The sequence below is a fragment of the Pteropus medius genome, unplaced genomic scaffold, assembly GCF_902729225.1.
Source record: "Pteropus medius unplaced genomic scaffold, Ma_sr-lr_union100, whole genome shotgun sequence".
Classification (NCBI taxonomy): domain Eukaryota; kingdom Metazoa; phylum Chordata; class Mammalia; order Chiroptera; family Pteropodidae; genus Pteropus; species Pteropus medius.
Genome location: NW_024349800.1, coordinates 50,227,531 through 50,239,746, shown reverse-complemented (window position 1 = coordinate 50,239,746; position 12,216 = coordinate 50,227,531). Strand labels below are relative to the sequence as shown.

At 44.1% G+C, this 12,216-nt stretch overlaps 1 protein-coding gene and 1 pseudogene across 5 annotated transcripts in view; both read left to right on the top strand.

Annotated features, from left to right (window-relative positions):
- Nucleotides 1-12,216, top strand: part of DRC1 (dynein regulatory complex subunit 1) — a 35,516-nt gene that overhangs the window by 22,187 nt on the left and 1,113 nt on the right. For 4 of the 5 annotated variants that reach the window (XM_039887622.1, XM_039887620.1, XM_039887619.1 and 1 more), the window contains 8 exons: nt 3,305-3,439; nt 3,765-3,997; nt 6,128-6,240; nt 7,483-7,572; nt 8,125-8,211; nt 10,159-10,343; nt 11,452-11,595; nt 11,863-11,965. In XM_039887622.1, the coding sequence (XP_039743556.1) occupies nt 3,305-3,439; nt 3,765-3,997; nt 6,128-6,240; nt 7,483-7,572; nt 8,125-8,211; nt 10,159-10,343; nt 11,452-11,595; nt 11,863-11,965 (1,090 nt within the window). The remainder of the gene's footprint in view (nt 1-3,304; nt 3,440-3,764; nt 3,998-6,127; nt 6,241-7,482; nt 7,573-8,124; nt 8,212-10,158; nt 10,344-11,451; nt 11,596-11,862; nt 11,966-12,216) is intronic. The other variant, XM_039887621.1, reaches the window with a different exon arrangement.
- LOC120622300 (uncharacterized) lies at nt 8,776-8,894 on the top strand (annotated as a pseudogene).

Below are 12,216 nucleotides of genomic sequence, written 5' to 3'. Positions count from 1 at the left end.
GAGAGGTAGGAGGAGGTGCGGGAGGCAGAGCCTCCGTTTGATCCACGTGCAGAAAGGTGAGCGGCATCATCCCCACCACCCCGTCTTCACCGGCTCTTCCAAATGACTTACCTGGTTTCCCTTATCTTGAAAAGCCCTTCAACCGACCCTGCTGCTTCACGGCGAGCGCTGTCTTTATTCTCACTTCCACGGCCATTTTCCTTTCTTCGTCACTTGCCCCTCCCTCCCTCACCCCCATTCATAATTTGACCTATGACCCCAGAATTGGTCCAAAAGTCCCCTCTGGGATACCAGTGATGCCATTCTAACCGAGCGCCGTGGCTTTTTCTTGGGCCTTGTTCTATTATTGGATACTGAATCTCAGAACTCTTCTCCTTTGGTTTTCATGACTCTTAAAATATTTGCTCTTCTTTCTCAATTTATTTCTAATTTGTTTCCTTGGGTGGTTCTGCTTTTTCTTGCCTGACAGGACATCCTAGAAAGCATTTTACCCCTTTGCTTTTTATTTTTATTCTAGTGCCCTGTACATCAGTCTCATGGCTTTGACTGTCACCTCTTTGTTGATGACTACCAACTTCATATTCCAAAGCCTGACCTCAGCTCCTTGCTTTATCTGGAACTGCCAGCAGCCCTTTCAATGGGGGAGTCACTGTCATTTCTGGCTTCTGGTTTCTGAACCCAGCCTTGCCCACCTTGCCAGTTTTCCAGTCTTCCACCTCATTCTCCTTCATCTCTGGCCTCAGCCAGTCGCTAAGGACTTGGCTTTTTGGTGAGCCTCTCCTTGCAGCCATCCTTTCTTGTCCATTCCTTGTCTTACGACCTTGCTCAGACCTTCTGCATGCACCTGGAGTTTGTTTTTGTTTTATTAGCCTCTATGATTAGATGATACATAGACCCTCTTTTATTAAATGACACTAAAACGAAACAAAACAAAACAAAACACATGGCTACTTAAACATTTTTTGTGACACCTGTATGTGGTAAGAAAGCCTCACAGAATGCTGTAGTTAAGAAAATGAATTGGGTATTTCTTTTTTATCAGAGACATAGTTAAATAATTTTTGCATGTTATTGAGGATGAATACGAGTGATCAGTGTTTGTGTTTTAGAGACCTGATTATTTCAGAATAATCCTTAGAGGGGAGAATTTTATTTTTCAAAATTTTAAACTTAAAATATGTTCACCTTCAACTTCTCTATTTCTGGGCAAATGGGACACTGACATAAGATACCTTTTCAGTAGTCTGGAGTCTGAAGTATGGTGCTGGGTCTCAGAGTTGTGTCTGCCATGCATATTTTATGGGACAAGTTTCCATGCACAGAACTCCTGTTAGCAGCGAGGTGGGGAGCCGTGACCTGCCTGGATTCACAGTGCTGTTGGCCAGGTTATAACCGTCTTTCACTGTGCTGGAAACTTTGACCACGCTCTTCCCCTCTCAGCCAGGGTAAGTGAGGTGCCTCACCTCTGGGCTTCCTTGGCAGCCTGTGTAAAATGCTCCTGTAGCATTTTTAACACTGTACTAGAATTAATGTTTGTCTTCGTCTCTGATTGGACTGGTAGTGTTACCAGATTGGGGATCTTCTCCCGGCGCGTTGTCCAGGTTTTTGATGTCTTCAACAAAGAATTGAGCCAGACACCAAAATACAGTAGAAAAGAAAAGTTTTATTAGAAGAGAAAGTACGCTTCCAGACGTGCAAGCGAGCCTTGAGCAAGAGAAGCATGGCTCAAAAGGCCTGGCAACAAAGACTTTGAGGTTTTTATGCCTTTTTGTTGTGGGTGGTGACTTTGAGTGGGCTTCCTTGATTGACAACTAAGATGGACAGGACTCAGTCAGTCTTTCTACATGTTTGTTCCCAGAATTCAGTGTTATAATGATATTAATGAACTTCCGGGCATATACATCGTATTATAATGATGGTATAATGAAGCTCAGGTGAGTTGAAGGTTGTTGGGGTCTTCATTGCGCAGGTGTGAGTGACTGGCTTAAACTGGTACCTAAATCTCTGCCTACTGGTTTCTTTGTGAGAGTTAAAAAAAATGCCTTCTGGCTTGCTTAATTGTGGGCGGATTAGGACGGACCCCTTCTAGGATAGGATGACCTCAGTGTCTTTGCAGGCAGACCCAAAAATCCCCTAACTAACTTTCCTTACTAACTCTTTTCTAAGAACCATGAACTCCCTCATTATTGGTATGGTTGTTGAGGGACAGGAGATCTCTTTTTCTGTATCTGCTTCCTGCTGAGAATGGCCGTAGTCCCTGCCTACAGGGGTTTCATGGAGCTCTTTCCCTTTCTGCCTCAGTCAGGGTGGGGTCTTGGGTTTCTTGCTGAAGTGCCACCTCCGTCCCTAGACAAGGAAAAGAAGATACAGACTTATTATTTAAATCATATATCTATTAATTTCTATTATTGATTTGCCTATTAAGCGCGTAAAGGGAAACCGGGCTTGGTTAATATATTTCTTAAAGAGTAAAAAAAAGACCTTTGGCCTAAAGTCTCCTCCCCTCTCAGACTCCAAGGGCCCTGTCTGACTTAACACCATTTCTGCTTAACAATGGGCTGATGACCCTTATCAATAGCCAGAGGGCAATTATCAGGATTTGAGGGAGAGGGCCTTTTTCCAAAGAAAAGAGGGAAGAAAACGTAACTAGGTTTACTAAAAAGATTAACTCTGCAAGAGATGTCCCATTTCATTTCCTGCTAAAAGATTAAGAATTTTACAAGTGATGTCCCGTCTCAGTAGTGCTTTGTATTTGAAGATATCTTTTACTTCATCTTTGTATTCAAACATATCTTTGGCACAAAAAGAGACCTTTCATGTTTGATAAATGAATGAGTACATGAGTGAGTGAATGAATGAATGAGTTATTGTACCTGTTAATAGTATCAGCTCTTTGAGAATGAAGGACTCATATATCAGAGGCTTGTGATGTGCGGTTTTAATTTTTCCCTTCTATCTGCCTTATTTCATAAGGTCAGAAGTCGAGATAGATTATTTAAATATATGAGGTCGGTAATAGGTAGGGACACTGACAAATGTGTTGAGGAAGATTCGGTCACACTCTTGAGTAGATTTGGGCTTCTGGACCGTTTTAAATGCATTTAGTTCTGGACAATCCCGTTACCTCCCAGTGCCTTCCTTTCCTTGCTCGTAACTGGAGCCGTGCTTTGGAATATATGGGAGGGTTTTCTGCCCTTCCACAAATCTGATCTTGGGTTCTGTAGAACTGAGTGAAGTAGATGAAAGGAACATTACACCCTCTATTCAACAGCAGACTAACCTTTTTTTTTTCTCTTTAACCCAGCCTGCACGATATACTTAATAATCTGAGGTTAAAATATGCCAAGCAGATAAAGCAGTTTCAGGAGGATAACCAGTCACTAACCTTAGACTACAAACGCCTTGTGATGCAATTCAAGGAGCTCCAGAAAGCCATGAGGTATGTTAGGGGCTTGGGTGCTAGGATAGAGATTGCCGTGATTTCATTAGACTTTGATATCACCAGCTTTTTGGGAGCTGGACCAGGGCACTGAAGAATCATTTGTGCTACCTTCCTTGTACCTTGATTTGTACGCCACCTACCTTTTCTAGAGACCTACCGGGATGGCTTTCAATCTATCGTAGGTGAGGTTCAGTGGCCCGGGGACTAGGACAGGCCCAGAATTTACCACGGCTCTGCCTTGGTTCTTTCCCTGCTGCTAATTGAAGGGACCCCAGCCAGGCCCTGGGGTCAGCTGGCCATGCTCAGTAACTCTCCTTCACAGGCATTTTGCTCTTATTGATGATGAGAAGTTTCGGGAGATTTGGCTCATGAATGAAGAGGAGGCAAAGGATCTGATAAACAGAGCCTTTAATGTGGACAGGATCATCCACACACATCATCTGGGGCTCCCTTGGACGGCGCCTGATTTCTGGTTCCTGAAGAATGTGGGGCCTATATCTCAGCAGCCGCAGAAGTCCGCCACACAAATATTAGAAGAAGTGCTGATGCAAACAGGTGACTGGAACAGAGTCATAGGGTCGTAGAGCAACCCATTCATTTTCCAGATAAGGAAACTGAAATTCAGAGAAGGGGAAGAGGCCTCAGGGCTGAGAGGTCCCTGGAGCACGATTGGCTGATATGGCTTTTAAGTCTCTAATTTACAGCTTTGTCCCCTACTCTGTATTATAAACTGGAAGTTAGATTTAGAAGCTTGTTTGGATTCAGGTTCATTTTATTTTTGCTAAATATACTGTTGTGTATCTCCATTGAGATAAACTAAGGTCAGGTTGTCTCTCTTTTTGTAATGTTAGCAACCATTGATAATTATCGTCTAAGATCCATTAATTGCATTAGGGATTGCAAAATGGTGATATTCTAAATTCTATCGTAATGTCATGATTCATTAGCTGGAACACTTCCGAAAAGAGAATCTTCCCCTCATCAGCTTTTTGTTACTTTGAGATATAGTTTGTACAGACAGAAGGATAGATGCTTATTCTTTCTTTACCAGTATACAGAATGAATAGATTGGGTCTCTAGTATCTTTCAAAGATCACCAATGAGGTTCTACTTTTTAAAAAGCATCATTATGAACACATAGATTTAAACAAATTTGATATGTTTTGGTTTAGTGACATTATTTTCCTTACTGATGCTCAAATTGTCTCATTTTTGGCCAATGAGAGTCTCTTCCTGTTGTCAGTACCATAAAACAGTCTCAGAATAAAATATCAACCCTACCACTAACAAATGATTACTAAAAAGAGTTTAAATTTTTTTGCAGTTCTTTCTGCTCTTAAGATATGTTCCACTGGGTATGTACAGACAGATTGCTATCTTTTAAAGCTACTTGGACCAGTTTTTATGTGGTTATGTCAGCAACCGAATACACATTTAAGTCTTTTTGTCTTGTTTACTTTTGATATTTGGGATCGACTTTTACAATTTTATTTTATTTTACAATTATGTAAAATATTTACATGTTTTCAAAGTCAAATGTACAAAGCAAGGTATACCCCAAAAGTGTGGCTTTTATCCTCTCCACTCCATTCCATCTCTCTCTTCTAGGTAACTATTTAAAAATTTATGGTTTATCTTTTCATCGCTTTTTAAAATTATAAACAAATATGTGTACTTGTTTATATAAACCCATTTTTTAGGTAAATGAGAACATATGCTTTTCTCCATTTTGCTTTTTTTTACTTGTAGTATACCCTGGAGACCAGTCCGTAGCAGTAAGAAGAAATAATCTTTGTTCCTTTTTCATGTGATACTCTGGTGTGTGGCTGTGCCGTAATTTATTCAAATAGTCCTCTCTGTTGATGCTCATGTGGGATATTTCCAGTTTTTGTCTGTTTTTGCCATTACAAACATCGCCATAATAAATAGCTTTGTGCATTTGTGTTTTCATGTTTTTGCTAGTGAATTGTTGGGCTAGACCCCTGGATCTAGGGGTGCTGCATCAAAGGGTAAATGCCTCTGTAATTTTACTGGATATTGCTCCATAGGGATGGGTACTGTTTTACGTTCCCACCAGTAGTTTGATATCTTGTATTTTTCAAAATATTTTCATACATATTATCTCATTTTATCTTTTGAACAACTAGTAAAGCCTGGATAGTATAATGACTTTTATTCCTATTTTTGGGCGAAGAATGTGTAGTGTAGAACACATTAAGAAAAATTTTGGCTCTTGCTATCGGCTACCAGTTCTTACTGATAATATTCTTCTATGAGGCAGCCTTTTAGTTGACTGCTTCTAATCTGCTCCAGGTTTAGAAACCATATAGTAGATGTGCTAGATTTATCTCTAAAATAAAATTAAATAGGTACACGCACTCTGGAGCACCCCCTTCCTGGTCATGGCTGGATTCTGAGTATGATATTTTCGGGTAGGTGAAGTTTGGAAAAGTGAGGTGGATAGGCTGTCCAAGAATGACAGAATTCTCCAGGTGGTCTCTTTTTCCAACCCTTAACGTCTTTTTTTTGTTTGTTTTTAAAATAATAGGTTTTCTTCAGCGAAAGAGACTTTTTAAGAAGTGAATTTTCTCAAGGAAAGCTATTTGACTGTTTCTCAAAGTCAAAAAGCCCAAGGAATGATCTTTTCCTCTCCCTCCCTCTCTTCTCTCTACGTTCCATCTGCAGAAGAAGAGTGGGCAGAAGAGACTGCCTCAGAACCAGAGTCTTACCTGGACCTGCCAAAGCAAGTTTCAGCAAAAACTACCAGAAGGATCTTGATGCTCCTGTGTGATGAGTCGGTGAGCGGCTGTGGCAGAGGGACTCCTGGCGGGTGGCTTTGCCAACTTTCTGCTGTTGCTTTTTCTTTTTTTTTTTAATAATTTTTTTTTTTTTGGTTTGTTTTTCAGTTACAGTTGACATACAATATAATATTAGTTTCAGGCGTAGAACATAGTGATTAGACATTTATATGCTTTACGAAGTGATCACCCCAATAGATCTAGTACCTGCTGTTGCTTGTGACAACTCTGGCCAGGCCAGATGTGGCCTGGAGGCAGGAGTGGACCAGCTCTCAGGAGTATTGCTGGGGGACAGCCTTCAGACCTCTTGGGGCCATTCACAGCCGGGCCATGCCTCAGTGCTGGCCAGCTGGCAAATGGGTCCTCTCTTAGTGGGTCAGCAAGGCGTAGTCCATGCTGGCCAATGGGATCCTGCTAATTAAAAAAGTAAAAGCTTATTCTTCGAGAGAAAGGGCACCAGTGTCACCTCCGTGAACCCACTTGCCAAGTAGAATGGCCACCAGCGACATGGCCTTTCCTTGGGAGCTGAGTTTGTGATTACTCTGGGTGTGCTTGGCTTTGAAGAGCTGCACTGTTTACTGGTAAAAGCCACTAGACTTAGTGTAAAGGCTGTGCTGGAGTTGGTTCAGCTGGAAGTTGATTGTTGCCAAACGTGATTGGTGTTTATTTAGATTTTACAGTTCCGAGATGGTGAAAGAGATGAAGCAAGGATCAGCAGCCTCCAGTCCCCTTGGGGCAGTTGGGACGGTTTTCTTTGGCACAGACGCTGGGTCCTGCCACTGAGGAATGCTCCTGCTGAAGGAGGCGGCTGGCAGGGGCTTCCTTTATTCGCAGGCTTGCTGCCAGTGGCCACCCTTCCACTACCTGCTTTCGGCCTGTCAATGCCTGCTGCTGTGTTCTATAGATATTTGGAGACTAGCATATGAGTGAAGTGATGTTGGGTGGGTAGGCATCTGTGATTGGATCAGGTGTGGACTGCTCTGGGGAACTCAGGTGTTTGCCCAGGGGCTTGTGGGTGAGGCGGGGGAACTAAGTCCATGGCGAAGGTTGGCTTTGTTCCTGGGAAGGGCTCTTAGGCACCCCAGGAACCTGCCTCTGGGGAACCTGATATCCAGAGCCTCACCCCTGGGGCTCTGCTCTGTGGTGTCATCCTTGGTGGGCTATACAGAGGGAGGCTACAGACCCTGGCGCTCGTTCCTGAAAGCCGTCTCTGACTGGAGACGTCATCTTCCTTCTCCTCAGGGTTTTCTCATTGAGAACAAGCTGCTGAGCCTTCTCCTTCCCCTGGAGAAGAGCGAATGCTATCTGCTGAGGTTGGACGCCATCTTCTCAGTGAGTCTCACTGGGCTGAGTGGACGTGGGATGGGGGCCTCATTTTAAGACAGCCCCCTATGTTTTTCCAACATTGCCTCAGCCCTGGGAATAGATGCGGCTCTCCCGGGCCGACTCCGGGCTCACGTTGCATCCTTCCCTTTATTTACTCTCCACACAACAGATTGTCCTGAGTCGTTTAGATGTCTCCCATCCCTGACCCTTCCTCTGCTAGCTTCTCTCTCTCATGGCCCAGCTCTCAGATTGTAGATTCTTCCCTCTACCCCTAAACTCAGATGCATGTTCAGCTCCATTTAGCATTTTCCTACCCATCAGGTCTGTATGGAGCAGTTCCTGACTCTGAGCTTTGTTTCTCTGTTCTGACGCGTGTGTCTCTGATTCACTGTGCTTTCCCAGTGTTGAGCGGCCTCTACTCTGGGCCATGGCAGGCACCGGGGTTGTTGAGGAGAGCCAGACAAGCCTCTTGCTCTCAGGAGCTGAGGATCTCTTAACTTCTGGAGCCGGTGGACTCTAGATGTGGTGTTTGAGTAGTCATTCTGTTTTTCCTCCCAGGCCCTTGGAATTGAAAGTGAGGATGACTTGTATAAACTGGTGAACTTCTTCCTCAGATATCAAGCTCATCATTCATCCTTCAGCCAGGTAAGGTGAAGCGCAATTGAAAAGGGAGCATTTTCAATCCTCCTAAAAGCCCCCAGGGGAGCATCGTTGCCTCTGAAGAACACTTCTGGAGAAACAGTGCGGGTTTTATGGCAGGGACAGCTAAGTTACTGTTTCCTTTATTATTATGACTTTTTCTGTTTGTGAAGGAAGGAATGGCTGGAGGTGAGAGGATATTCTCATATTGAGGTCCGAGGGATCTTTTCCTGGGCCTTCTCTCATAGCCAGGCGTCAGCCACGATGAGACCCAGTCCCACCAAGTTCTGAATATTTGATCCATAACACTTCCCTTCAAAGCAGGGCCCATTTGTAATACCTATCTTGGTTGTAATAGACTACTCCGAAGAAGTCATCATGTTAAAAACATAAGATTTTATTTTGATAATTAAAAACTTGAATTTGAAAGATTTTTTTTTATTATTGCTAGCCACAGGGTAAGTATCCTGGATATCCTTCGAAAAAGGGTTGATTGTGTGGACAAAAACCAGAAACCATAAAGGGGGAGGGAGAAAGAAATATTTGACTGCAGTAAAAAAATTCTGATGGGTCTACGGCCATGCTACCCAGAACAAGCCCGATTCTGTCTGATCTCGGAAGCTAAGCGGAGTTGGGCCTGGTTAGTACTTGGATGGGAGACCACCTAGGAAGACCAGGTGCTGTAGGCGTAAAAAATAAAAAAATAAGGGATTGTAAGCTGACAAGGTCCTTGCAGTCTGTGAGGTCAGTCAAGGGTTGCCTCCACTGTATGTTTCTGTTTTTTTTGTTGAAAACTATTTGCCCATATAAATATGGTTTTACTTCTGGACTCTCGATTCTGTTCCACTGGTCCGTGTATCTGTTTTTCTGCCAATACCATGCCGTTTTGATTACTGTATAATTTGAAGTCAGGCGGAGTGAGGCTTTCTTTTAATAAGAGAAATAAATGTAAATTAAAACTGCTCGAACTCCATTTTCACCTGTCCGGTTGGCAAAACTCTGCAAGTCTGAGAACACATAGTGATGGCTGAGATGTTGGAAACAGGCACACTCATAAGTTGCTGGCGGGAGTGTAAATTGTTGCAGGTTCCATGGAAGGCAATTTGGCAGTGTCAGTTAAAACCGTATACACTTTATCCTGCAGTTCCTCTTCTAGGATTTTATCCTATTGATATAGCTCAGTACATTTGAAATGATATGTTCATTGCAGCTTATTCACTCTAGCATTGCTCGAAATGGCAGAAGATTGGAAACAACCTGAATTTCCATCATTAAGGACTTGATTAAATAATATCTGGTACATCTACACAATGGGATGCTGTGCGACTATAAAAAAGAACAAAGAAGTTCTTTGTGTATTTATTTGAAAAGATCTCTAAGGTTTATTGGTATGAGAAGAAAGCAAAGTGCAGAATTATGTAGGTACAGTTTCATTTATGTAAAAATGGGAAGGAAAAATGTTCTGTGCTTGTATGGCCATATGATGTCTTCGGAAGGATGCATAAGAAGCTGACAACACTGGTTTGCCTGTGAGAAGTAAACTGAACGAACCGTGAGATAGAAGTGGGAGGAAAACTTTTTTAAATTTAAAAATTAAAATAAAGTTTATTTTGTATTATTCAAAAGGATGTGTAAATCACAAAAGCTTTGTGAATATCAATAAAACAAGCACCTGTGAACCCAGATTTAGAAATGGAGCATTATCATTGTTTTGAAGCCCCATGTGCCTCTCTCCCTGGTCGCACCCCCTTCTCTTCTACTCTTTCTCCTCACTATTTCTTTCCTTGTGTACATGTCTCCCTCTGCATCTTTTATGTAACGTCTGTAACTTCCTACAATCTTTTCTCTATTTTTTTCTTCCTGTCTATATACACTGACACTTGCTACCCCCAACTTACAGTTACCCCTTGCAGCTTTCTCCAGATCAATGCCTGGAATTTGTCATCCCTACAGGATCGAACAAGCCTGGTATCAGCTTTGGAGTCAGCAGAGCAGCTAGACCTCAAGGGAGAGGGGGAAGAAAGCCCCGTGGAAAAGGAGCCGGAAGAGAAGGAGGTCCCCCATTCTCCTAGGCTTATCCACTCCAATGATGTCCTCAAGATTCTGAAGGCCTTTGTCATGGGCCTAAAGAAGCCCAGGTGGGCTGCGGTGCCGGAGGGCTTGCCTGAGAACTGGGGAAGCTGGATGGGATGGGAGGCCAAGCGGATGCCAGTGCGTGGAGAATAGGCTGCTGAGCAAGAGTTTGAGGGCGTGAGTAAAGGGATATTCAAAAGGAAGGCTAGAGGAATCAGTGGACATTATAATGAAAGAAATGGGGGGGTAGAAGTGCTTTGCATTTTTTCATGCATTTATCATTCATTCATTCATTCAACAAACATTTATTGGGGTCTGCTATGTGTAGGCCCTGTGGGAGTAACACCTTGTGATCAGAACAGTGGTCAAAGCATACACAAGGTGTCATGATGCTTAGAGTAGAAAGCGGTCAACTCCATTTGCCATGTCAGAGAGAGCTTTAGGAGGAGATGGCGCTGGAACTGAGTTTTCCTCAGTGGATAAAGTGGGGGAAAGGGCATTTCAGGGTGTCACAGCATGGGGAAAGGCCTGGTATATTAAAAAAATTGTGACAAAGAGGTATGACTAGAGTATCAAGGGTCTAGAAAGAGCGTCCGGTGGGTAGGGAAGCGAGGCCAGATCTTGGAGAGCCTAACATGCCCATGATCTTGGTCTTCACCATTTAGTGGACTGGAGCCACAAAAAGAATCTTAAGCAGGGGGGCTGTTATTGGACTAGGTTTTAGGAAGATCATTTTGGTGTCAGGGAGGAGGCGATGCTGGATCCAAGGAGCATGGTGGGAAGGTTTGTCCAGGTGGGAGGTGATATCCTGGATCAGGGCTAACTTAGAGGGGGTGGAGAGATGACGACAAATTTTGAGAGCTCTTTTGGATGCATTAGTGAGAGAAATGGGCATAATAATGAGCTTTAAAGCCAGTGAGGTAAACTGATTGAAAGAAAAAGTGTGGATGAAACTCCAGCAGTGCTCAAAAGATGACAGTGGCACCAAGAATCAGGAACACTGGTTGAGCAAGTGTCCTTGCTGAGAATCTCCCATAATCTGATAAGTTTGTATAGCTGAGTGGGAAGGTGACAGATGGAAAAACTGTGAGGGACAGGCACTGTGACTGGCATTGCTTGGGGGCCTGCGTGGTGCCAAATGGACAGAATGGCATCAGTACCCTTGACCTTCAGGGACTCTCGGCCACCAATGAAGTTGCTGAAGGATGTGCGCGATACCTCCAAGGACTCCCAGTACTGGAAGGCCCTGGCCACGGTTATCCCTCCCACGACACAGAACCTCTGGGATGGTTTATACACAGCCTTGGAGAAATACCAGTGAGTATGTGTGTCGCGGAGCGGCCACAGTTGTTGCCTCCTTGTCCCATGAACTCTCGGAAAGAGAAGCTGCCTTTGGCAACTCCCGTTGGGTGCATGCAGTGCTGGGTGGCTGGTCTGGCTCAGTCAGGCCAGGAGGGCTGCTCTGGTGGGTGCGGCTTCTGGCGTCATCTCCCAGCTCCAACCAGAACAGAAACAGAGACCTGGCCCCTGCTTGGTAGAGGACGGAGGAAGCCATGGGTCTCTCACCACTTTTTCTGCTCAAAGCCTCATCCTGACCCAGAGGGCCAAGCTACTGATAGAAAACAGTTCTCTGGAGCAGCAGAACACAGAGCTGCAGATGCTGCTGCAGCAGTATCTAGACTCCAAGGTGGGTGACGGGGACCCTCCAGGGAGAGAGCGGGAGGCCTGGGAGGTGGTAGGACTGGACCTGAAATTAGGAAATGAGGTGTGCCCTCCCCGACCAGAGGCAAGTGAGCCCGTGGTTTGTAATAGTGTCCCTGTGATGGCCATGGCTTTGGGCATCAGTTGCTCGTTGGACTGCCCTTAGAAGCAGACCAGAGCCGGTGACATGTCACAGCCTGCCTAGCCTTCCCAGACGAGTTTTCTTCTTTGGTCCTA